The sequence below is a fragment of the Camelus dromedarius genome, chromosome 27, assembly GCF_036321535.1.
Source record: "Camelus dromedarius isolate mCamDro1 chromosome 27, mCamDro1.pat, whole genome shotgun sequence".
Classification (NCBI taxonomy): Eukaryota; Metazoa; Chordata; class Mammalia; order Artiodactyla; family Camelidae; genus Camelus; species Camelus dromedarius.
Genome location: NC_087462.1, coordinates 4,776,954 through 4,803,474, shown reverse-complemented (window position 1 = coordinate 4,803,474; position 26,521 = coordinate 4,776,954). Strand labels below are relative to the sequence as shown.

The following is a 26,521-nucleotide window of genomic DNA, read 5'->3' as shown; positions in this document are numbered from 1 at the left end:
GGGTGTGACAAAGGTCTCCGGGCTTTAAATGACTTCAGAGAGCCCGAGATGAAAATGTTTCAAAAGTCATCAGCGGAATTTGAAGGAAATGGACACAGGACCCAGGATAAGAGACGAAGAATGAAGGAGACCTTGACCCAAGGATCAAAAATATGCTAAAAACGTGGAACGTAAACACCCAGGGAGGCACAGCTGGTGGCCACAGCCTTAGTCCCAGAGGCTGGTGACAAGGGCAACTGGCCCTGCTGAAATCACTACTGTGTGACAAGAAGGAAAATCACACCACAGTTTCTGCCAGAAACAACGTACGCGCCGCTACAACTTTCAAAGTGGGGGCATCCTCGAGTCAACTTAAGGAAAAAAAGCGAAAGAAAACAATCAAAGAATCATTTCTCCCTTTCTCTCATGTATGCAGTTTAAAACTGAAACAAGCAAATATATGTATATATATGCATGACTGGGACATGATTCTGTACACTAGAACTTGACACATTGTAACTGTACTTCAATTAAAAAAAAGTGAAATAAGCTATACAAAACCAAACAAGTTATATTTACAAGAATTAAACTTGCTATGCTGACCGGCTATAGGCTCTTACTCACTTTAGAACAACTTTTTTCCCCCCTCAACAGGGCTTAACCCGTAGATAGCAAACTATTGATAAGGTGTAAACTCTGACTCAGGCCAAACAACAACCGAGATACTCAAGATTTTCCAGTGTCCTTATTACTTGGAACATCAACTTAAAAATACAGGCGGGGGAGGGGGCAGATATACGCATACGCATATAATATATAACATTTCCGGAGGAAGCATTCACCATGTGCCAGGCACTCCACTATGCACCTCACAATCTGATTTCATCAAACCCCGAACCAGACCTTATTCCCGTTTTAAAGGTGGCGAGGCAGGGGCTTAGGGGTGAAAGCTGGGACCAGAACCCAGGTTTGATACGACACTGAAGCCCGCGCCTTGACACTTCTCCATACGGCTCCGGAATTAATCATTCACCCGGATACCTGTAAAATCATCCCCAGATCGCCCTTGGCCATAAGGCTGTTCACCTGTCCTGAACTCTCTCTAGTCAACAAGAGACCGGCCCTTCAACGCTCCTGGCTGGAGTTCCCCTCTCCCCGAACGAGGCAAAGGGGGAAAAGTGTTCTTCATTTTCGAGGTAAAACTTTAGAATACTTTTCACCCCCCCTGGGCCAGCGCTCTCTTCTACTGCTTCCATCACAACAGAGCACCAGGTAGAACAGACAAGGGTAAGACAGCTACAACAAACCGTGCAAGAACCAACGGTCTCTCAGTCCTGCCCCCAATGAGAGCTGCAGCGCACCATCTAAATTCTTCCACAAGAAACCGGAGCGAGGAGTAAGGAAGACCCAAAGCGCACACACTTCGTCTGGCTTTGTTGCTCTGACGCTCAACTGACAAAGAGGACGTCTGCCCCGTGGAGTGAGTGCCACTCCAAGGCTTCAAGTACCCCGGTGTTGGGTATTGTTATGGTTATCACCGCATCCCCGGTCCTGCCCCGGACGCTCCAGAACCTGGAACCGGTGCCCTTTTCCCTCTGAACGAAGGAGGTTGCACCACCCAAGGGCTGGGACTGGGACGGGGCCGGCGGGCATCGTCTGCACTCTGCATCAGCTAAACGGAGCCCACATGCACCGAAGGGGCAGCCTACCCTGCAGGTCCCGCCCGCCAGCTTGGGGGAGACGGCCGGGGGCTGGGTCCAAGGCCGAGGCCGCCCGGGGGTCCCGCGCCCCAGGCCGCCCCTGGGGCCCGACGGCACCTTCCCGGGCCTGAGGCCTTCTCCCGAGCCCCGTCCTCCTCGGGCCCGCCCCGCCGCCCTCACCTCGGTACCCCGCAGGATGCTCGCCGCCCGCAGCTCCGCTAGTGCCTCCGCCGCCGGGGCTGCCCGGGCTCCCGGGATCCACAGCCGCCCTCAGCGCGAGCCGGAAGCGGGAAGCCGCGCCGGCGATTTGCGCACGCGCGCCCCGCCCCCGAGGGCGGATCCGAGAGTGAAGGCCCGGAAGGGGGCGGGGCCTCGAGGATCCGTGGGTCCCGGGAACCAAGGACTGGTTCAGGCCGAACCTGGGGCTGTTCGCTTGGCCTTAGGCGGGGCGTGGAGACTGAAGTCGGAGGGTGCTTGCGAGGAGGCTGAGGGCCATCCTTGAGGGGCGTGTCAGCGGGACTGGGGGGCGCCTAGAGGGGACCCAAGGAGGATTGGCGGGGCTAGGGGCGACCTGGGGAACTAGGGGTGCCTGGAGGCGGTGGCGGGCAAGTAGCGGGGAGCCTGAAGGCTTCTAAAAGGGATGAATCCGGGAGCAAGAAGTTTGAAAGGGGAAGGTACTAGAAATGGAGAGAACAGGTCTGTCACTTGCGAAGAAGTGGCAGCGTATGTTACAGGAGTGCAGAGTACAAGTCTGGGAAAAGTGAATCATAGACATCCCAACATAGGCATCCCCAGATGCTCCAAACACATACCAGACCCCCAGGCAGATGCCTTCAGGTACTCAAAACATGTTTCAGGTACTCGAAAATAGGTCAGACACCCCACGTAGGTCTGTTAAATACCCCAGACTATTCAGAATCTGAAAAACATGCTAAATATCCCCAAAGTACCCGATGCCTTCATCCAGGAGCCATCAGTTACCCCTAAACAGGCTTTCAGACACCCAGATAGGTAGCAGAGATCCCACATGGAAACTCTCAGATACCTCCAAAACACATACCACATACTTCCAACACAGATGCTTTCAGATACCCCCAAACAGGTGTTCAGAGTCTGAAACATACGCCAGACACTCCCACACAGGTGCCATCAGACATCCCAGTCCTGAGGCTTCTTGTCTGATCCAGGCTCCCCATAGGTGGAGGGAGTGGGCAGGAACCAGGAGAGGAGCCTTTCACCTTAGGTCCAAGCTGGTTGGTCAACCAGGCCAAAAGCGCCCCAAATGAAACTCACTTCAAAACGCACACAATCTATGGTTGAGAGCTCTCAGTTCAGAAACTGGGGTGGCAGAGTCCCTAGGTGACCTGCCTTCAGCTTAAGTCCAGTCTTCATGATGAGGAGAGGGAGCATGTCCCGAGAACTGGAGGTTCCGGAAGTGCAAGGACATACTTCATCAGACACCCCACCCCAGCTGAGGTCAGAAGCCCTGACATAGGTACTTTTGAGGTCTCAGTGGATCTGTAAATGTTCACTCTCTGAATTGTTGTGACTTTTGGACTTTATTCTCAAGGCAATGGGGAGCCATTGAAGATTTTAAGCAGGAGGAGTGACATGATCCTTATTTTTATAGCCACCTTGGTTAGAGAACTCTTCAGGTTGACATAGTTCTCCCCTAAAGGTAGAAACCATTTTTTTTCCAAGGGGCCTGTTAACAAAGGAGAGGTATGTCTTGTCTTTTATCCATGCAATCATTCTGCATTTACTGAGTCCTTACTGTGGACTAGGGACTCTGCCAAAGGCTAAGGAGACAAAGGAACTCACATCCACAGCAGTGTTTCTCAATCTTGGCACTATGGACGGTTGGGGCTGGATAATTCTCTGTCTCCGGGTCTCCTGTGCATCGGAAGATGTTGAACAGCATTCCTGGTGTCTACCCATTAGATGCCAATAGCACCTGCCTCCAACCTGACAACCAAAAGTGTCTCCAGACATTGCCAAATATTCCTTGGGGTGCAAAATGGCCCTTGACTGACAGCAACTGGCCTTAGAGACACTCAGAACTTACATATATAGTCACCTAATGCAGGCTTCCTGGGGGAGGTGGCCCTGTGCTTTGTCTTAAAGGGTGAGTAAGAATTAGCTGGCAGAGGCAGTTCCAGGAACAGTCCTGAATGAGCAAGGCACAGTGATGTGCACGGACAACCACGAGACTTCGGGGTGGCTGGGTCATGGAGCCTGGTGGCTGAGTAGTGGGAGAGAAGGGTGGAGGGGTAGGCAAGGTCAGACCTTGGAGGGGCCTCAGAGGTCAAGGCCAGGAGCAAGACTGTCTGGAATGGTGCTCCATCAGTGGGGCTGGTCTCAGGGAAAGCATCTCAGCTTTACCCTGGAGACCCACCTTCCACAATTACCTGGAGCATGACTCATTCCCTGTTCTGTTTAAGTTACTGTGGGGCTGTTTCTTTAAGGGGACAGGCAGTGACATCTGGCTTTGAATACTTTCAATGGTAGTAGGCTTGTGATGAGTTACACCTGGGCAGTGCCTGCTCTTAGCCACTGGGAGTGAGACCCAGTCATTCTGGCCTCACATGCTTTCTTAGACAGGTGTGGGGGATGTGGTCAAAGCCCAGGGTTGGGGTCTGTGACTTAGATGCTGGCTTTGCCTCAATAGCAAGAAATGATGATGATGATGATGATGATGATGATGACAGATGCTACCACTGCCCACGTGTACCAGGCACCATGGTGAGTGCTACCCACATCATTTCTTTTACAGAAAGTCAAATCTTGCTTGATCTCAAAGGGCTGTCCCGAAAGTCAAATGGTGTCTCCAGGAGGTGGAACTTAATTCCTACCACCCTGAGAGTAGGCTGGATTGAGTGACTCACTTCCCAAGACGAGTAGGAAAGGGGAAAATTAGTAACCTGGCAGACCTTACCTTAACCAGGTGATAAAGGCTAACATCCTCAGGGATGTCATATTGATAGCACTAACCCCCTACCCCTGATATGATGGGACAAGAAGGTTCACCAAACCCATAACCCCTTTCTAATTATAGAAAAACAGATAAACCCAGATTAAGGGACATTGCACAAGACGCCTGGCTAATACTTCTTTCAAGACTGTCATGATCATGGACAGTAAGAAGAGTTTTGAGAAACCCTCACAAACCAGAGGGACTGGGGAGACAGGATAATTGAAGATAATGTAGTATCTGAATTGGATCCTGTAACAGAAGAACACTGATGGAAAAAAAAAAAACAGGTGAAATTGGAATAAAATCTGGAGTTTGGTTAATAGTATTGAACCAATGTTGGTTTCTAAGTTGTGACAAATGTATTGTGGTCATATAAGATGTTACCAGGAGGGGAAGCTAGGCAAACAGTACGAGGGGGCTCTCTCTGCTTTTTTTGCACTTTTGTAAATCTAATATGAAAAGCTTCAGGGAGAAAAGGAGTCTCCCCACCACTGGAGAGGTAAGAGGAGCTATTCTATCGTGCCAAGGTGGTGCTGAGATTCCTTAGATCGTTCTACACTCTAAGTTAGGGTGTGATGCCAAAATGCAGCAGAATATTTCAGTTCCAAGTTACAGGTCTGGTCATTTTGAAGTTTGATCTTTTGGTTTGCTACAATGTTAAAATGCCCTAAGTAGAACCCTCCTACACTGTTGGTGGGAATGTAGTTTGGTGCAACCATTATGGAAAACAGTATGGAGATTCCTCAGAAAACTAAAGGTAGACATACCATATGATCCAGCAATCCTATGCCTGGGCATATGTCTGGAGGGAACTCAAATTTGAAAAGACACCAGCACCCTAATGTTCATAGCAGCACTATGTACAATAGCCAAGGCATGGAAACAACCTAAATGTCCATCGACAGATGACTGGAAAAAGAACTTGTGGTATATTTATACAATGGAATACTACTCAGCCATAAAAAGGAATAAAATAATGCCATTTGCAGCAACATGGATGGACCTGGAGATCATCATTCTAAGTGAAGTAAGCCAGAAAGAGAGAGAAAAATACCATACGCTATCACTCATATGTGGAATCTAAAAAAAGAAAAAAGAAGACACTAAATGAACTCATCTACAAAACAGAAACAGATTTACAGACATAAGAAACCATCTTATGGTTACCGGGTGAAAGAGGGTGGGAAGGGATATATTTGAGAGTTTAAGATGTGCAAATATTAACTACTAGATACAAAAATAGATAAAAAACTGAATTTCTTCTGTATAGCACAGGGTATCTTGTCATAATCTTTAATGAAAAAGAATATGAAAATGAATATGTGGATGTATCTGTATGACTGGGACATGATGCTGTACACCAGAAATTGACACATTGTAACTGACTATACTTAAGTTAAAAAAAAATTCCCTAGGTAGGTGTTAATTTCTCTAGAGTATTAGCATTGACTTTTCATATAATAAAACAAAACATTAAGTTATTGCTCCTGCCTGCCTTGTGTGGCATTCTACATTTGGTTTTTCATCGGTTTATGCTAGCCACAGAAAGCAATCCACAAGTTTCATACTTATCCTCAAGAATTAAATCTGATCCTTAGTATCTGGTATTTTGCCTGGAAGTCTACTGATAAGAGATTATTGGAAACTAGTCATAGAATTTGAAAATAAACTCTAGTCTTTCCTTTGCTATTTTTGGGTTTTCATAGAAGCCAAGGACTCACTGCAAAACATTTTTACAAGTATGACCAATTATATTTCATCTGGGAACAACACATTTTTGCCTGGTTTAGAATTACTGGTAGCTTATTTTGAAGCAAAGGAATAAACAGCTGAGCACGTATTTGCTGTCTTTAGAATAGTTTGCAGAAATGCAAAATAAAAGTGTTTTCATCTTCTTGTTATTTTAATTTTGTTGGGGGGGGGTAATTCAGTTTATTTATTTATGTTTTTAATGGAGGTACTGGGGATTGAACCCAGGACCTCATGCATGCTAAGCATGTGCTCTACCATTGAGCTATACCCTCCCTCTACTCTGTTATTTTAAATACTATTGTACAGAGCTATCATTATCTTTTTTGGTGGCCTTAAAAATTGTCCCAAATAGTGATATAAAGTGCATCAAACAACAAAGTGTCTTGGGTATGTGAAACTTTTGCTCTCCATTTGTCTGTAACTTAATTTTCTTTTAAGATATAAAATATTGCCTTTGGTACAACTAAAAACAATTAGTTTATATTATTAAAAGAAATCAAATGGTGTGATGTGGCGATGGATCAGTCACCAAAGGCTCAGGCTTGAGTTCCAATCCTGACTGTGTGCCTGTGGGCCAGAACTTAACTCCTCTGGGCCTCGGTTTCCTCATCTGTAGAAAGCAGAGGCACTAATGTCTGCCTTACAGTGTGGGCGTGAGTGCTAATGAGGAAATCCACTTAAAGAACTTGGTGGTTTGGGTTACTGTACGTGCTTAGTACAGTAATGTTACCCATGGCTCTCATTATTTGTGCAAAGTCTTCTGTGATTGTAAAGTGGTGTTCAGGAAATTCGTGCCTATGGGAACCCTCGTTCTTCAAGGTCAGATGTGTAGGGGGCTTATTTCTCTGCCAGCTACTGTAAGTCACTTCCCCGGGTCTTCCTTGCTGCTGGAAAAGCTAGCGCAGGGATGGGCAAACGTTGGCCATAAAGAGCCACAGGGTAAGTATTTTCAGCTTTGCGGTCATGCTACAACATTCTCAACCCTGCCACTGTCATGTGGATGTAGCCACTCATTTACACACTGTCCATGGCTCAGTTCTGGATCTTTCCTTCCTTCTGCCAACCTCCCAGTTGCCCCTTGAATTTGATGCCTGAGATAAGGCTCTGGGGGCTTGATCCTGGTTCTCCAGGAAGGTCCCCGTAGCCAGCAGATCTCAGCCCTGTCCCAAAGAAGAAGAGAGAAAGAAACAGGAAGTCACCTGCTGCTTAAAAGGACTTCAAGACGCTGAAGCCAGTGCACTGAGGACTTTGCCAAGCCTGCATCAGCCTTGGTGAAAGACAGCTCACGTGTCAGCAAGCTGGCTGGAGATCTGCCGATGGAAGAAAAACGGGACACCCCTGCCAACAGCAACCACCAGCAGGACACCCAGCAAAACAGTGCTCCGGAAAGAGGGAGGAATGAGGAAGAAGGAAATGCCCACGTAAGTGTGGGGCCAGGAAAGGAAGAATTGCTAAACCTGTAGCTCAGGTCACCTGGAGGCACCTGCCCTGTGGGGGGAGGTGCAGCCCTCCATGCTCTGCCCGCCCTGGAGGCCAGTTCTCTATCGCAGTAGCCCACTGATTCTCGCTGGGGCAATCCTGGCTCCCTGGGGGACATCTGGCCACATCCGGAGACATTTTTGGTTGTCATGACACATGGGAGGGGTGTTAATTGCATCTAATGGGCAGAGGCCACGAACACTGCTCAACATCCTCCAATGCATGGAAACCTAACCCCCTACCGACCCCCACAACAAAGAAATACCCAGCCTCAAATATCAACAGTGTCAAGGTCAAGGAACCCTGCACTTGCCTGAATTTGCTGGCCGCAGCCTACTGCTGAATTCTGCCTGCAAACTGCACATGCATCCTTCCGACACGCCGTTGCCAGCGCCTCCTCTCCACCCCATACAAAGTGGCACTGGTTTTCAGAAAGGCAAAGTTCTCAGTCTCAGAAAAGACTGGGGTTACCTCCCTCTAGGGACTCTGGAACCCAGTGTGCTTACCCAAGTAGGGACTGTTACCTCCCAAGAGAGCACTGGGAGGCAGGAAATCGCCTGTTATGGGCTGAATTGTGCCCCCAGCCCCGCACCCCACATTCGTATGTTGCATTCCTAACCCCCCTCAGTATATCAGAAGGTGGCCTCATTTGGAAACAGAGTCTTTGCTGATGTATTTAGTAGAATGAGGGCATCCTGCAGTAGGGAAGGGCCCTAATGTGATTTGACTGGTATCCTTATGAAAAGGGGAATTTGAGACATAGATACACACACTTGGAGGATGCCACGTGAAGACTTCAGTTCTGCTGCCACAAGCCACCAGACTGCCAGAAGCCAGGAAAGATGCCTGGAATGGACCCTTCCCTAGCACCTTCAGAGGGAGTCTAGCTTTGCCGACACCTTGATCTCAGACTTCTCCAGAACCGTGAGACAACGCCTTTCCATGGTTTAAGCCCAACAGATGGTGATACTTTGTTATGCAGCCCTAGCTAACTAATACACTGCCCAAGTCTGGATTTTGCAAAGGGACCTTTGCAAGGACAAAAGTGGAGACTTAAAGGGAATTTGGGGGACCCTTGAGCTAACCAAATGGTCCCACCTCTGAGGGTTGGATCCCTGGTGCTGTCCAGGTAGCCAGGGTCAGCCAGAGCTTAGAGAGGGTGAAATGGGATGAGGATACAGAGTGAAGGAGGCAATGAAGGTGATTTATGGGAAGTAAAGCAGAGAAAGTGGCTGCCATCCAGAGGGACAGGCTGGGCCACCAGACTTACCAGAGCTCAGAAAGGGTTTGCCACACAGGGGGCAGCTGGAGTGGCCAGAGAAGGTTCCCCGAGCCAGCTGGTGCCCGTTGACACACTCCTTCCTTTCTCGAGCATCCTGACCCTTGTCCTTCAAAGGTACTGGGCTCTTCCCCTGTTGGGGACAGAAGTGGGCTTTAGAATGCCCTGAGCATCCAGTCCCACCTCGAGTCACAGGGCTCTGGGGCCAGGGCCACTTTGACAAGCTGAAGAAGGCAGAGAGGCGTCCCCCCAGCCCTGGCCCGGCCCCCTGACCTTCTCCTTCTGTCTGGTGACTCGACTGCGGAGGGAGCTCAGTCTGCGTTTCACCCTGGCGCTCCTGTCACACCTCTCTATCTTGCTCGTGCTGTCCTCGCTCCTACGGGGAGGAAAGTTCAGTGAGGAGGGTGCAGCAGGCCCAGAGGGCTGTTCTGAGCTAGTCCTGTGGGTCTCTCCTGGGATCCACGTGGAATCTGTCTCCCTGGGGTCCCGCCTTGTTCTGTTTCATCCCTGCTGTGGTCCCTAACTGCTCCCTCCTTCTCTCACTCACTTATTCACTCAACAAACATTCACTGATGTTGACAAAGCTCTGGGAACCTTGGGGACTGGGTTTACAGAGGGGAATGTGACATGGTCTCGAGTTTGAGCTCCTTAGATGGGCCTTGTCTGTCCCTGCCTCTTTTCTCTGACTCATGCCCCCTCCATGTCTAATCAGCCTAGAAATTCTGTCCATCTTCCCTGTGGATCCTGTGGGCTCTCAAATCCTGCTCCCCTCTTCCCAGAAGATTCTCCAGCCCCAGGTCAGTGTCCTTCCTCTCCTGGGTGACTGGCACAGCCTCATTTAATACATACATACTAAGTCATTGACAAACAAACCCAGTCCCTGCAGAATCTGTTCCCTGGAGGGAGATTCTGCACCTCCACTCTGCACCCCAGCCTGACAGCGCTCTCCATCAGTCCCCAAAGAGCTGTGTTCCTCAGCTTCCCAGGGATGATGTGGCGTCTGCTGACTTCCCTCTCTTGGCCCCTCCCAGCCTCAGCCTGATAGCCTTCCCCTAAAGGCACCTATTTCCTTCCCTCAGCCTCATCTCCCTGTGTCGGTGAACTCCTACTCCTCCACTGGAACCCACCTCAAGTCATCACCTCCTCCAAGAAGTCTTCCTCTGCCCTCCCATGGTGTATGGGGAACCCCCAGCCAGCTGCCGCCTCCACCATTGCCCTGGTGGTTCCATTGAGAGGATGGGGGTCCCAGCTCCCACCCCCAGATCAGAGCCCACACAGAGCTCCCCACCTGCAGCTCTGCATACTCACTCAGACAGGAACTCAAACCAGGTGAGGTTCGAATGGGCTCCTCCAGGGCTGACTGACAAGCGAGCCCTCTGCCGGGCCCTGCAGGATCAGAGGGGCCCAATACCTGGGTCAGCAGCCCTTCCTCCCTCCCCCAGCTGCCTCTTCTCCTGCCTTCCCGCCACTGCGGCTTCCACTGATAGGTGTGCACCCCGTGCCTCATCTGAACATCCCTCCACACCTGGGCTTGTGTACATGGTCCCTGTGGTGGGTTTTCCAGCAGAGGGTGGTAACACACCTTGGTCGAATAAAATCAGCATGTCAGGGAGATTTTCTAACATGGCAGTATTTTGGGAAAGAAGCAAATTTCCCCATTTGTACAAAGGTACCACACGGACTGGTGGCGACACGCTGCTCCCCAACTCAGGGACCCTGTCCTTTCCCGCACCTATGCCTCCTCCCACCTCTCCTGTCACCGTTTTCCTCCCATTTCTCCCCAGCTTCTCCATACCTGTCCCCCACCTGTCTTCCCATATCTGTTCCCCACGTGTCCCCCATACCTGTCCACTCCTATACCTGCCCACCTCTACCTGTCTTCCTCATCTGTCCTCCCACACCTGTTCCCTCACACCCATCCTCCTCCCCTACTTACCCATGGTACTGTCGAAGTTCTTGAAGGACCTGCTGGACAATCAACCTGGGGTTGGGGAACAAAAACAGCCCACAGTTGCCCCAGGTTACAGACATTCCCCAAGACGGGCTGCGATTGCCCCATCGGGCCCCAGGTCCCGATGCAGCTCCTAACCAGGGGCTCCAACCCCTCTCCTGATGCTGTAGAGAACCTTTCTGAGGGTCTTGGGTCCCTCCCCTGGGAGAAGGAGGGTGTGGGAGAGATCTAGGTTAGAGGGGGACCTAGAGGGACCATGGCGGGCCCTGGTCACTTACATCAGCAATGCTCCAACCTGTGCCCCTCCTCCCTCAGCCTTGACACCTCAGCTATCCACTGGGGTCCCTCCCTAACCAAGCGGCAGACACTCACACATGATCTGGCTCCACGTGGTCCTTTTCCATGCATTCCAGCACCGGTGGATCCAAGCCTGGAAGCGGCGCCCACCCCAAGAGGCACAGGTGTGAGGGGACCCTGAGGCAGGACCAGCCCTGCATGGTGCCCCACCCTGACCCCACCCCACCCCTGCAGAACTGGAGACTGTCTGGGTGGGGCTTGTTACTCTGGGGGAAGAGAGGTGTGAAGAGGCCGGAGAGCCAGGGATGGAAGTGCCCCCAGCATCTCATGAGCGCTTAAGATGTGCTACGCACTCTACACGTGTGTGCACTCAGTGAACCCTGCAAATGACCCTAAGGAGACAGGGTCCCATTCTTATGGAGAAAGCTGGGGAGGCTCAGAGACTTGCTAGAAAGTGGTAGATTCCGGTTTGGCATGTAGGTCTGTCTGACGGCCGAGGGACACAAGCTCTTAAGACAGAGATTCGGAGACAAAGAAGGAGATAAAGAAAGAGAATGAGAGAGAGAAGAGAGAGCCCTGGGGGGGTCATTGCAGTGGTATGTCCACCCTGGCTCTAGGCCTTGGGGGAGGGGGAGGGGCAGGTGCTGGAGGACCGCCCCCGACTCCCCTGCCCATAGTCTGTCCATTCCTGCCCTAAGCCCCCTCCACCAGCCCCATCCAGGGGGCCCTGCAGCAGAAACCTCCTACCCTCCTTGGTTTGAATGAAAGAAATCCCCAGGTTGAGCTACCTTGAACAGCTGGAGTGGGCACTTCCAAAGCCGGAAAGATTTCCAGGGAGCTGATCTCATCAAAGGACGAGGGAACCGACCGTGACCTCACTCTTTTCTCGGGGCTGTCACATTCCTGCAGAGAATAAGCATCTCGCTAGGCCAGAGGCAGCTGGGGCTGCAGGCAGGCTCTGCAGATCGAGGGTCCCCAGCCTCCAGCTGCAGACGGGAGCTGCCCCCACCTACGGGGCATAGTCCTCATAGCAGCTGAGGGCTAGAGCCATGCCCGCCCCAGCCCTGGGCTGCAGTCCTGCCAAGGACCACCCCCAGCTGTGGACCAGAGTTTTGGAATTCTGAGCCACAAATTCCAGCCATGGCTAGGAATTTCCCCTCAAGTCATGGTCATGGGCAGAGGAGCCCCAGGCATGGGCCACAGTCCCCAGCTATGGGCTAGAATCCCAGACCTGAAATAAGCTGTCCCCAGTTGCAAACTCCAGACTCAGACAGGGCTTCCTTCCAGCTGCCAAGATGCAGAGACATCCCCTTGCTCCACAGCCCAGGGGTTGCACTGGTGGCCAACGGTCCCTTCCTGCAGACCTTACCCCAGCGAAGGACCCCCAGGCCTAGGCTGGAATCTCAGGAATCAGTGACCCCTCAGTCATGGGCTCCGCCATGGACAACCCTGCTGTGATGCGTCAGCCCCACCAGGTGTGGGTGAGGCACGCCTTCCCACCTGCACGCAGGGCCCTGGGCCCAGAGGTGTCTTATCGTCCTGGGTGGCTGTGGGTTGCACCCACCTTGCTTGGCTGCTCTGTGGGGGTTCCACCCCCAGACAGACATTCTTGGGTCCAGGCCTGCAGGCCCCCTCCTGGCAGGTTCAGCGCAAGGCTGGCCAGCGTCCGGGGGAGACAGGGCCCCTCATTCACAGCTGAGGCATCAAGGCTGAGCCTGGTGGTGGAAGGGAGGAGGTCAAGTCTCTTCCGCCTGGTCGGGGCGCCCCAGCTCTGGTGTGACCGGCCCGGGGGCTGGGGTTAACCCGCAGGTGGCCCTCTGGGGGTGGGGCACAGACAGGGGTCCAGATCTCCCAGTCTCAGAGGGGTCCGTGGGGACCCCGGTTGGGGGATCCGCTGTGGAAGTTCCAGGTGGATGGCACTCCCACTATTTTTACCTAGACTGGATTTCTGTTTGGGGAGACTGGGAGGGGTGGAGGGAGTGATGGGGAGGTGCAGTTAAAGCACCCTGCTCCCCTGTTTGGGGTGGCCACTGGAGGGTGTGTGGTGCCTAGCTTGCAGCTGCGTTTTGATCGCAAGTTCATCTGGGGCTTCATGCACACGTGCAAGTCACATGCTTAGACTTCTCCGTGTGGATTTGCACAGGGCAGGGTGCATGCCTGCGGGCGCAGCATGCGCGTGTACACCCAGTGTGCACATCCGTGTTCGAGTGTGCCTGCGGGATGCTCGCAGAGTCTTCAGTTTGGGGGGGTGCAAGCTCATTCAGCGTGTGCGCGCTCATCCGTGCACCCGGATCCGTATGTTCACACGGGCTCTGTGTGCGGATGTGCGTGTGTCTCGGGAGAAGGCCTTTTGGGTTGCCTCAGATAAAGCACTCGGCCTTGGTGTCCTTAAGCTAGATGACACAGAGGCGGGGGGGCGGCATGGCCTGGGGCCCTGGCGTTGGGGGCGCGAGGGAAGGTGCGCTGAAGGCGGCCGCGCTGGGGGCTGACCTCCGCCAGCTCTCTGAGCAGCTCCGCGGCCTCTCCCAGCTGCGTCTCCGAGACAGGCTGTGGGACCCTGCCGAGCTGGACAAGGGCGAGTCTCCTCTGGCTTCTTTGCTGGGGGGGCCACTGGCCTTGGCCTCCCCAGGCTGGCTGAGTGGAAGGACCCCGAGGCCCAGGTCCTGGAGATACTCGCTGCCCTGAAGGGCTCCCAGGTCCAGGCTGAGGTCCTCCGCGCTCTCGCCGAGCAGCCCCGGAGCAGCCGCCTCCTGCAGGCAGGCGGGGGAGAAGGCACTGACGCGGGCAGCAGAGGCCCTCCGCACTCAGACCCTGCCCACCCCCTCCCGTCCAGCCTGGGCTCAGAGCCCATCTCCCGACAGGCGGGGGAGAATGGGGGGTCGTCCCCTCAACGCAGGGCCTAACCTAGGCCTTCAAGGCCTCACCCCCAAACAGGGACCGGAAATCTGGGCTTCCACCTCCCTCGCTGATTTTCTGTCTGATCATCTTATGAAACGGCCACGATAGCCTGTCCTGGCGGCTCGCGCACCTTGTTTTAAGGCTCACTTAATGTCGTATCTGTGTGTGGGGTGGGGGGGCGGAGGTAGCATTAGCTCGGGGCAGGGAGCATGCGTAGCACGCACAAGGTCCTGGGTTCAATCCCCAGTACCTCCGTCCAAAAAAAAAAATAAAAATAAAAATAAACTTAACTACCTCCCCGTGCAAAATAAATAAATAATAATAATAATTAAAGAAAAAATCGTTATCTGTGAAGCAGTAGGTGAAAACGCTCCGCGGAGCGAGGCAATCCTTGACGTTCCTGGTGGAATTTCAGGCAATGCCAGGGCCTCCGGTCTTTCCCCTGGGCTGCTGGGGGTGTCTCCTCACGGGACTTCTGGACCCTAAGTCTCCCTCCCAGCCCGGGACTAGGGGAGGGGAGGTGAGTGTCCCAGGCACAAAATTGAAGGGGTTGTCCCTAAACTCAGGAATCAAGAAAATCATACTTTAATGCAATATCAAAAAAGAAAAGAAAAGAAAAGAAAATCTCAAAGTAATGCAAGGAGATTCACCATGAAACAAATTATCAAAATGTTAGGTAAGACCCAACAGCATTGGACCCTGAACCTTGCTCACCTACCCCGGCTCAGTCCTATCCGATGTAGCCTGGAACCTCTGAGCTCCTAAATCCCCTCCAGTACCTTCCCCTCCCCGGCAACAGAAGCCGCAGCTTGTCAGCACAGCCCAGAGGGCCCCAGGGCCGGCCGCCTCCTGCTTCTGGCCCCCTGCGGTCTCCTGCTCCCACCCACCCGCGGGGCAGCCACGTGCCAGGCGCTGTCAGACACGCGGGATACACAGAGGCGGTCCATGATGCAGCATCCGATGCCAGAGCGCATCGGCAAATCGCCACCCAGGACCACACGGGCGGTATCCCTAATTGCACGGCAGCTCCACCAGGGGGCGTTGTTATCCCACTTTCCAGATCAGGAGACTGAGGCTCAGGGAAGAAAAAGGACCTGTCTAGGCCACACAGGCAGCCAGCCTCAAGCTCAGATCTGTCTGGTTCCCAGCTTTATGCTCTTTTTCACTCTCTTCCTCCTCTGTTTCTTTTCCCTCTGCTTCCTTCACCTTTCCCTTCTCTCTCCCTCCCATTCTATTTGTCTCTTCCCCCCCCTCCACCTGCCTCTTCCTCTCCTTGGAGAACTTCTTCTCCCTGGCCACCCAGAGGTGGCCTGGTGAACTCCTATTCATCCTTCAAAACCCAGCTTGGGTGTGCCCTCCAAGCTGCCTTCCTGACTCCTTCAGTCTAGATAAGGTGTCCCTACTTTGGGCTGTCAGGATCTGCAGGACAGGGACTGTCCCTTTCCTGGTCTTTGTTAGCAGTGTCCTCAGATAGGGTTCGGTCGGTAGGTGTCTGGGCCTCTCCTACTGGTCCATGCAAAACCAACCCTGAGATGTGGCCCCATGCATCTATGTGCTCTCAGGCAGCCTTTGATGGACTGTCCCAATTGGTGGCCTGAAGGGCCCATGAAACGGACCTGACCCCTTTCATAAACTCTACAAAAGACCCCCACCTTCCTGCTCCAGGATACCGTTGCCAGAGAAAATGCAGGATTCCAAGTTAAATTTGAGTTTCAGGTAAACAACTAATATTTTTTGTCTAGTATAAGCATATTCCAAACATTGCAATATTTGACATTCAAGTCTGACTGTGTGTCCTGGAATTTTATTTGCTCAATTTTGCAAGCGTCCCCCGGGACCATTTGGCTGGTCATGGCCAGTCTTTCTAAGGGGAGGGAGGTCCCTGCTAAGGCTTGGTGAGGAGGGGCGTTATAAGGGCTATGCAGGGTCTCCGCCTTGGAGTTCTCCATAGTTTTGACTCCTGCGTTTTTTATTATAGTAAAATATACCTAACACAAAATCCACCATTTTAACCATTCTTAAGTGTACAATCCAGTGGCATTAAGGACATTCACACTGTGATGCAAACATCACCACCATCCATCTCCAGAACTTTTTTTTTTTATCATCCCCCAAAGAAGGTCCTTACCCACACACTCCGTTCTCTCCTCTGCCAGCTCCTGGTACCCTCAAATCTACTGTCTCACTGAATGTGCCTGTTCTAGGGACCCCATGTAAGTGGAATTGTACCACATTTGTCCTTTTGTGTCTAGTTTATTTCGCTTAGCATAATGTTTTCAAGTTCATCCGAATTCTAGCAGGTGTCAGAACTGCCTTCCTTTTGAAGGCTGGGTAACATTCCATCGTATGGATGGACCACATGGCATGGCTATAAACAAAACCACATTTTGTTTATCCATTCACTCTCTGATGGACACTTGAGCTGCCTTCACCTTTTGGCTCTCATGGAGAATGCTGCTGTGAACACGGAAAGACGTATGTCTGAGTCCCTGCCTTCACCTCTTTTGGGTAGATCCCCAGCAGCTGGGTTGCTGGATCTTACTGCAATTCTCTGATTGAGTTTTGGAGCCTCTGCCCACTGTTTTCCACTGCCCCCTTCTTGCATCCCACCTTTGCATCCTCTAATCTTGTTTCCCTCCCAGGTCCCTGGCTGCTCCCTCTCTGCCTGCTGCTGCGTCCTGTGTCTTTCATATACAAGGATCTCTCTTCTTCAGTCTCTGTCCAAATACCCACACCTCTGGCCCCGGTTCCCCTGGCCCTCCTGTGACTTCAGTGGCAGCCTCCCCCACATCACTCCAACCCATCACTGGTGCCTGGACAACCTCTACCGACTCCTGTCTCCTCTGCCACGGCCCCAAAGGTTCCCTCGTGTCTCTGGTTTTTATCTGCCTGTAAATATAAACACGTCAGGACAGCCTCTTGGCCTGGGCTGGCCGTCCCCACCCCCTTCTCCCGTATCTGGCCTCCCTCACAGGAGGCAGAAGTGGGAACCCGGCCAGGGCTTTGAGCGGAGGGGTGGTGGGCAGCTGCGGTACAGGCTGTCCCAGCTCCCTGCAGCAGGCACGGGGAGGGGGTGGGGCCGTGGCTTCATCCTTTGCTGGCGAGCTCGTCCCTTTCCTCCAACAGCTCCTGGGTGAGAAATGGGAGCCTGCCCATTGGGGGCCTTTCCAGGCATCTGACTAAACATCTTACGCTGGCCCCGACACCCCAGAGAGTATGCAATGAATCCAGAATCCTGCTGCCTGGACCCTGGGGAAACCTAGGGGATGGGTTTCCCCCCAACCCCCACCTGGCAGACCCAGAGGCGAGACGCCCCAGGAATTTCCACTCTGCAGAAAGGCTTACCACGTGCAGATTTAGATAGTACAGGGATAAACATTAAAAAAAAAATCTAAATAGCTATTTATCTCATTGTATATTGGGAAAAAAACAGCACACCAAAGCAACTTCAAGCATATTGATTCCACTTCATCATGTAAAAAGGGAATTGGTTTCAAATAAAACAGCAAATAAATAACGGGGGGCAGATGGTTTGGCTTGAATGATAGAAAGGCCTTAATTAAGGTTTGTGTCTCTGCATAGCTTTTATCAGCTTACTGTGACCCCAGGCAAGTTCCTAACCCTGAGCCTCAGTTTTCTCATCTCTAAAATGGGTGTAATGCTGCCTTCTTGTAGGATTGCTGTGCAGGTAAAATGAGTGAGGACATGCTGTCCCAGAGGCTGGGAGGGCTGTCAGCAGATGGCTGTCAGCTGTCAGCCCCCTTCTGGGAAGTCACATCCCTTCCTGGGCAGCCCATGGGCCACAACTGATTGATGTGGGGAAGTAATGACCTGGCCACCTCAGCCTGGTCTGGGACCACCCCGCAGGGCTGTTCTAGCTCAGAGCTCCCCATGAGAGCTTTTTCTTCCCTTTTCATTCATCCATCTACCCACCCATGCACCCATTTAACCACCCTTCTATCCATCCATTCCTCACTTCCTTCCCTTCACTGTTTCTTCCTTACATCCACTCACCCATCCATCCATCCATCCCTTCTGTCAGTCCTTCCTTCCATCCATCCACCAACTCTTCCCCCACTCATCCCACCCTCCCTCTTTTGTTCCAGGAAGGATTCATTTCCTCAAATGTAAAATGAGATAGTAACCTGCTCCGCCAGGTTTTAATGAGGGTTCCCCGAAATAATGCACACAAAGTGCCTGGTAAAATGCAAGTGCTAAATAAAGTGTACTTGCTGCCATTGGCGACATCAGCTCTTGCCCGTCTCAGCAGTCAGACACCTGCCTGCTCATCCCCCATGGCGGAGAAGTCTGGGTGCTCAGGCCTCCAGGCTCCCCTGCTGCTCTTAGTGGCCGAGTCCGCAGCTTCAGAGTCAAAGGGCTGGACACATGGCTTGGGCTCGGAGCCTGCGGGTGGGAGAGAAGGAGGGACAAGATGTCAGGGCTCAGCTGGGAGGCCTGATTCTGCATCTGCCACTGTTCCCCCTGGCCTCAGTTTTCTCATCTCTAAAATGGGGTGGTGGAGGAGGATGGTTTCAATGATCTCTAAGCCAACATACATGCCACCACTTCCCACCGCTCATCCGGAGCCCGCAGCAAATTTTCTGTTTAATCGCAAGGCTCTTTCCTGCCGGAGTTCTCCCCAGCACACTATTTCCGGGCAGCTATCTCCTGCTGATCCCAGTTGGCTCAGGAGTTGAAATCGATTTGCCATGTCTGCTGTAGTAAAAAGCCCTCCTTTGACAGAATGGGCCCCTAAGGCCGAATGCAAGGACCCAGTGTCCACCTGTAGAGGGTCTCTGATGGTGCCTCTGCCCCTACATTGTACTTTGAGTTCCAGGGACCTCGGGGTGGCACAGCATAGAGGAGAAAACAAGGGCTTTGGGGTCAATCAGACCGTGTCCTGGCCTGGACCTGCCACTAATGGCTGCACACCTTCGGGGAGGCACCTCTCGGAGCCTCAGTTTCCTCACCTGGAAGGTGGATATGATGGAGCCCACCTTTCAGGACCCAGGGTGTATGGCGCTCAATCCTGGGATGCTTGGCCAGACCTGGCCACCTTCCCTGCCATCCAGGTCAGGAGGGTGCCCTGGCTTGACCTCAGGTCTTGGGCTAAGCCCTTTCCTGTGGGAGAAACAAGTGCCCCATCCTCTGCCCCTTACACTGCAGCTGGAGCACGTCACCCCTGCCTATTCCAGTCCCCTCGGAGACTCCCCACCGCCTGCAGGAAGAAGGTCGAATGTCTTGGTCCAGCCACTGACGTCCAGCAGGATCTTCCTTCTGTACCTTGTCCTTGCTCCTGCAGGACCCACTGCCTAAGAGCCCCCATTTGTGTTCTAGGACCGCCTCCCCGAAGACTCATCCTATTGGCTCCACAAATCTCCGCCCACCCTCCACTTTCGGTGCCTCTATCGTGCGCATCGTGTTGCATTGCCTTGACAGCTAGACTCCTTCACACCACGGCCCCCTCCAAGGACATCCTGGGCTCTGCTGAAACCAGGGGGTGAGGAGAGAGGCTAGAGGAGGTGGTTGAAGGTGGAGGCGAGGAGACTGGTGGGGAGATACACGGAGAGACTGAGCAGCACGTTCGCAGTAAGAGCCATAGCAGCTCCAGGAGGGGCCGAGGTTGGGGTGGGGACGGGAGAGTGATGCCTTTGGACAAAGTGCCAGTAGGTCCTCATTCACTCCTTAGCTTGAATCCCCTATGGCTGGGTGACCCCATGTCCCGGTATGCTGGGGACAGTCCTGGTTTATGCTACTGAGACAAGTAACGATTAACCGTACCCACCCAGCACCCTTCACCCTCCAAAAAATGTGGATGGGGTGACACATTTTTGTGGCCGCCCTGCCTGTCACCATTGCTGCTGGCGGACAGAAGTGTTAATGATGTCCCTTTTTATCCCTATGGCAGGCGAGCTGTCTGTACCCACTCACGTTCCCTCTCGTCCCAGCCGTGAATGTACACACCCTGCCCCCAATTCTGACACCTGTATAATTTAGGGGCCTTCTTTAAGAAAAAGAATACAAAATTCTGAATGGAAAATTGTGTCTTTGGGAAGTCACGAGAACAAGCAGAAGATAGCCCAAGCAGAAATAAACACGTTTGATAAGTAGACAAATGGAAAGATGTTACATGTGCACATGCGTGCATGCATAAAACACACAAGGAGATTGGAAAACATTCTGGAACTTCCTTAAAAAGTTAAAAAGTTGGCACACCACCCAGCCGTTCCACTCCCAGGTCTTTGCCCAAGAGAATGGAAAGCTTAGGTCCACCTGAAAACTTACACGTGAGTGTTTTTGGCAGCATTATTTTTAATAGCCTAAAAGTGGAAACAGCCCAGGTTTCCATAAATGGATAAATGTATACGCAAAATGTACAACAATAGAGTATCATCCGATCACAATAAGGAATGGAGTTTTGACACCCGCTACAACATGAATGAATCTTGAAGACATTACGTAGGAGAAGTCGGTCACAAAAGACCACATGTTATGTGATTCCATCTATAAGAAATGTCCAGAGTAGATGAATCTCTAGAGGCAGAAAGTAGGTGAGTGATGGTCTATGGCTGGGGAGAAATGGGGAATTATGGGATGGTAACTGAAGGATACAGATTTCTATTTTTTTTAATTGAAGTATAGTCAGTTACAACATGTCAATTTCTGGTGTGCAGCATCACGCCCCAGTCATACATCCATATATTCATTTTCATATTCTTTTTCATTAAAGGTTATTACAAGATACCAAATACAGTCCCCTGTGCTAAACAGAAGAGATTTGTTTTTTGTCTATTTTTTATATGGTGGTTAACATCTGTAAATCTCAAACTCCCAGATTTATCCTAACCCTTTCCCCTGGTAACCATAAGATTGTTTACTATGTCTGTAAGTCTGTTTCTATTTTGTAGATGAGTTCATTATTGTCCTCTTTTTCCTTTTTAGGTTCCACATATGAGTGATATCTTTTGGTATTTTTCTTTCTCTTTCTGGATTACTTCATTCAGAGTGATGACCTCCAGGTCCATCCATGTTACTGCAAATGGTATTATTTTATTCTTTTTTTGTGGTATAAATATACCACAACTTCTTTATCCAGTCACACAGATTTCTCTTGTGAGTGATGACAATGTTCTAAAATTGATTATGGTGATGGTTGCACAAGGCTGCAAATATTCTAAAAACCATTGAACTGGATACTTTGAATGGCTGAATTGTCTGATGTGTGAATTGTATGCTGGGGCCCCTTACTGAGCTTTGATGGGGCAGATGCACATGAGGCTTCAGCTCCATTTACTTCAAGATAAGTGAGCCTTCTATGGAAAACAGTTTGGAGGTTCCTTAAAAAAGAATGAAACAATGCCATTTGCAGCAACGTGGATGGGCCAAGAGAGCATCATACTAAGTGGACTGAGTCAGAGAGAGAAAGACAACTATTCTAGGATATCACTTACATGTGGAATCTAAAAAAAGAACACAAATGAACTTATTTACAAAACAGAAACAGACTCACAGACATAGAAAACAAACTTACGGTTGCCAGAAGGGAAAGAGAGGGGTGGAAGGATAAATTGGGAGTTTGGGATCTGCAGGTACTGACTACTACATATAAAATAGATGAACAACATGGTCCTACTGTACAGCACAGGGAGATATATTCAGTACCTTGTAATAGCCTATAATGGAAAAGAATACGAAAAAGGAATATATATATATACATATATGTATAACTGAATCGCTATGCTGTACACCAGAAATTAACACAGCATTGTAAACCGTCTACCCTTCAATTAAAAAAAAAGCGTATAGAATTAGCAGATACACACCACTGTATATAAAATAGATGAACAACAAGGACTTACTGTACAGCACAGGGAATTATATTCAATATCTTGTAATAACCTATAATGAAAAAGAATATGTATCTAACTGAATCATTTTGCTGTACACCTGAAACTAACACAATATTGTAAACCAACTATAGTTCGATTAAGAAAAAAAAAGCTAAGTGAGCCTTAACACCCTTGGCCTGCCACAGTGCATGACAGTGCCGTGGTTTCCACCATCACTGCTTTCACAGGCTGGTTGAGTGACCCTGTTCTGCTGCCCTCACTAAGCCTCGCATCTCCCGTCTTCCCCACCCGGAAGCCAAGGCAGCATCTATGACTCAGGGAAATGTAGGAGCAAAACAAGCAGGCTGTGAAGGAGGAGAAAAACCAGACGTGGGGGTGGGTCCTGGAGGCTGATGGGAGCTGGGAAGGGGAGGGGAAGCCACCTGGATAGACAGTCCCATCCCTCAGCCAAGTCCCCAGGGGGCCTCAGGAGAGGCTGCAGGGTCTCCCTGCTTTCCTAGGCAGGGGTTGTATGGAGGCCTGAGGCCTCCCACAGCCTGTAGAGGCCAAAGGCAGAACCTCATGCCTTACACCTGCCACCCTGCAGGTCTGGAATAGAAAGGCTAAAGGTGGAAGACCAGGGCTGAGTTTATTCTTTACCTGGAAGCTCCTGACCCAGGAACAGGCTGAGTGTGACTCTGATGACACACTCAAACCTGATCCCCGTGTCCCATGTTGAGGCCCAATCTTTGTGTCACAGACTGAGGCCGTATCCCAGGGTCATAGGCTGAAGCTTGATTCTGGTGTCACAGATTGAGCCCTGATCCTGGTGTCATAGACTGAGCCCTGATCCTGGTGTCATTGACTGAGCCCTGATCCTGGTGACATGGATCCATCCTAGTGCCACAAGCTGAACCCCAACCCTGGTCATGCACTGAACCCTGACCCCAGGCCCTGACTCTGCTGTTGCACACTGAGCTCTGATTCTGGTGACAGATTCTCTCTCCAAAGCTCGAGACTTTGTCTCCAGTGGCCTCTGGTCATCCCTGCCTGATATTCCCACCCATACGCCAACTTCAAGCTGCTAAGAACAAACTCATTGTTTTCCATCCTCCTTCTGTGCCCCCACATCAGTGTGGCCATACTGTCTTCCCAGTGACCCCACTAGAAACCTGGAGACGAGCCTCACTTCCTCACCGCCCCTCAGGACACCAAGCCCTGTCAACTTCACCCCCATGAAATTTCTCTATTCCATCCTCTCTTCTTTTGGCCTCTGCCACCGTCTTAATGTCAGCCTCCATTATTGCTCTCTCTACACAATGGCAGCTCTTGTTGAGGTTTTCCTGCAGAATTGCCGACCACAAGCATCAGTGCTCCCCAGTTGCCATCTTCTGCCCCAGTGGTTGGTGTGTCCTCCTGGCACAACATCTCAGAGAGTCACTCCCCTTCCTCTGCTCCCCACCCCGTAGACCCCAGTTCCCTTAGAACAACATGCTGAACCCTTTTCAGTCTACCCTCTCAAAGCCCCCTCACACATGAGCCCCAGCTCACCATTCTCCTGCGTGCCTCTGGCTGTTCCCACCATCCTTTCCCAAAGGCTCTGATCCTCTGCAGACAGTCTCAACCAGAGGACACTGGGCTGATCTGCAACCACTTCCTACTGCCTGCTGTACTTCCACTGGCTTACTTGTTCACTTACAGACTGGGATTTCACAGGCCAGTCTGGCTTAACACCTGATTTTGTAAATAAAGTTTTAGTAACACACAGCCATGCCCACGCGTGTGCGTCTTGTCTACGGCGGTTACCCGTGCTCCAGTAGCAGAGTTCAGTAGTTGCATCAGAGATCAAATGACCTGAAAAGTTGAAGATATTTACTCTCTGGCCCTTTACAGAAAAAGTTTCCTGACCGCCGCTCCAGACTATGAGGTCCACGAAGGCAGGTACTGTATCCAACCCACTTTTACATCCCAGGTTCCAAGTGGTAAAATCTTACGTGTGTTGATCAATTCCAGTATGCCTTGCCTCGTGCTAAACCTGTCAAGCACTTCGCGTACTCTATCCTTCTGAGTTCCCACATTATGGAAGGGGAACTGAGGCTCAGAGAGACGTACTGTCTTGCCCAAGGTCGCAGCAGACTGGCAAGAGGCAGAGTTGGGATGTGAACCCAGGTGTTTCTTACTCCAAAGCAAGGACTCATAACCACAAAGCTACCCTGTGATGAGCTGATGAAGGGGTAGATGGGTAAATACACGGTTGGATAGAAGGGTGGATGGTTGGATGGATGAATGCATGGATTGTTGGGTAGATGGATAGGTGGTTGGATAGTTGGTTAGCTGGCTGGCTAGCTGAAGGGAGAGTTGTCTGGTTGACTGGTTGGATGGATAAATGGGTGGATGATTGGATGGATGGATGTTTAGATGGGTAGATAGTTAAATGAATGGATGGATGGATGGTTAGATGCATGGATGGATACATAGCTGCATGGATGGATACACAAATGCATTGATCTATGGGAAAACAATGGAGTGGATTTGGGAGGCAGACAAGGCCGGGGAAGGGGGATTGGGACCTGCAATGAATTCCCAGGATAGTTGGCTGACCAGCTAGTTAGATGGGTGGACAAGTAGATGTTTAGATGGATGAATAGTTGGATGGTTAGATGGGTGGATGGTTAGATGGGTGGATGGATGGATGGATGCATGCCTGCATAGATACATGGATACATGGATACATGGATGGATAGTTGGCTGGCTGGCTGGTTGGATGGATGAATGGATGGATGGATATGGAGATGCATGGATGGATGAATGGATGGGTAGTTGGGATAAGTGGAGTGGCAGTGACCTAGTGGCAGTGAGCCATTACATTTGGGAGATGGCATTCTGAGGAAATGAGGAGGGGAGAAATGTAGATGAAAGGAGACAGAATTGTGGCAGAGAAGCCAGACAAGAAGGAAACCAAGTTGAGACACAGAAGGCACTCAGTATACACACACTTGTTACATCCTAGGGAATGAGTGAAAAAGTATAGCCAGAATGGTAGTTGGAATAACTGAGGGGAAGGGGCAGTGGGGCCCTGACCAGGGACTTCACTGCAGGTCCCAGTCCCTCTTCCCCAGCCTTGTCTGCCTCCCCAGAGCCACTCCATTCTTTTCCCCAGGAGGTCCCATCAGGAGCCCAGGAGACAGTTGCTTAAAAGGGGCACAAAAAGGCCCTTCTTCCCCCAGTGCTCAAGATTGTAAGGACGCTGTTATGAAGTCACTCTCTGCTCCCCACCTCATTGCTTCTCTCTAAGGAGCCGCCTATCAGCCTGCATTCAGGTTCCAGGCAGCCTCTTCCACCAGCAGCCCCCGCAGCACCAGCCATAAAAGGGTTTAAGAGTCACCACTGGTTCCCACAACTCACTCTCCCTACCTGCCAGTCTATAAATCAAAGCCTCAACCTGCCTGGGCAGGGAGGCGGGGTGGGCTGGGCAGGCAGGAGTGCGCAGACCTTCCTAAGGACCTGGGTCCCAGGTGGGCACCTTGGTTATCCAAGGTCGATGCACTAATTCTCTAGCATTGCCATCCACTGGTGGGTCAAAAAGCCTCCCTAAGCCCTCCAGCTGCCCACCCTGGCAGCTTTGTTCTGGTTAGAACACACCACAAAGGTGACCTTGGAACAGAGCCGGTTTCAAATCCCGCATCCTTCAGTGTGTGCTTGCTGTGTGACCTTGAGCTCATCATGCATCCTCTCTGAGCCCAGCTTCCCAAGGGCTTAGCAACTGGCAGCAACTTTCACCATTATGACCGCTCTTCCATTGCATCCCAACCCCCAGGTCGCCCTCTGTCTCCCCAGCCCCAGCCTCCAGGTCCCCTGTATTCCTGTCTCCTCTAGCACGGTGCCTGGCACACAGTAGGGTCTCAGCCAGAGTGTGTGTAATGAACAAGCGAATGAATCTTCTCATCGGCTCCCCTCCTGCGTGGAAACTCACTCATGGACACATACTCAGCTTCTGCAGGGGGTACTAGGGGCTCTTATCACACTATCCCCCATGCCCTGTAGCCTTGGGCACCATCTTGTTGTCTTCAAAGACTCCTGCTGAGATTTAAGAAGTATCTTTTACTGAAAGCAATTCACCCAGGCCTTGGGGGATATAATAAAAGGGCCTCTCCAGCCCCCACAGAGGTAAACTGAGGCCCCAGGACGCAGGAGGGCTACTAGCCGACGTGTGTGTGTTCAAGAGAGTTGTCTGCTAGAACCCCTTCCTCTTGCTGCCTCCCTGCGCCTCTGTCCGGCAGCCATCCGGGAGCGAACAGCAGTGGGAGCCCCGCAGGAGGCCACCAGGCTGCCCCAGGGCAGCAAATTTACCTCCTGAGACCAGTTCCTGGCTGAGCCTGGAGA

The 26,521-nt window shown here is 51.4% G+C and overlaps 1 protein-coding gene across 3 annotated transcripts in view; it reads right to left on the bottom strand.

Annotated features, from left to right (window-relative positions):
- Positions 1–26,521, bottom strand: part of ARHGEF18 (Rho/Rac guanine nucleotide exchange factor 18) — a 79,642-nt gene that overhangs the window by 47,458 nt on the left and 5,663 nt on the right. For 2 of the 3 annotated variants that reach the window (XM_064479818.1, XM_064479820.1), the window contains exons 2-10: positions 18,592–18,713; positions 13,902–14,161; positions 12,976–13,126; positions 12,200–12,314; positions 11,487–11,544; positions 11,100–11,144; positions 10,472–10,549; positions 9,437–9,539; positions 9,155–9,296 (exon numbers count right to left, since the gene is read on the bottom strand). In XM_064479818.1, coding sequence (XP_064335888.1) covers positions 9,155–9,296; positions 9,437–9,539; positions 10,472–10,549; positions 11,100–11,144; positions 11,487–11,544; positions 12,200–12,314; positions 12,976–13,126; positions 13,902–14,161; positions 18,592–18,606 — 967 coding nt within the window. In that variant the 5' untranslated portion in view covers positions 18,607–18,713. Of the gene's footprint in view, positions 1–9,154; positions 9,297–9,436; positions 9,540–10,471; positions 10,550–11,099; positions 11,145–11,486; positions 11,545–12,199; positions 12,315–12,975; positions 13,127–13,901; positions 14,162–18,542; positions 18,714–26,521 lie in introns of those variants that run through there. The other variant, XM_064479819.1, reaches the window with a different exon arrangement.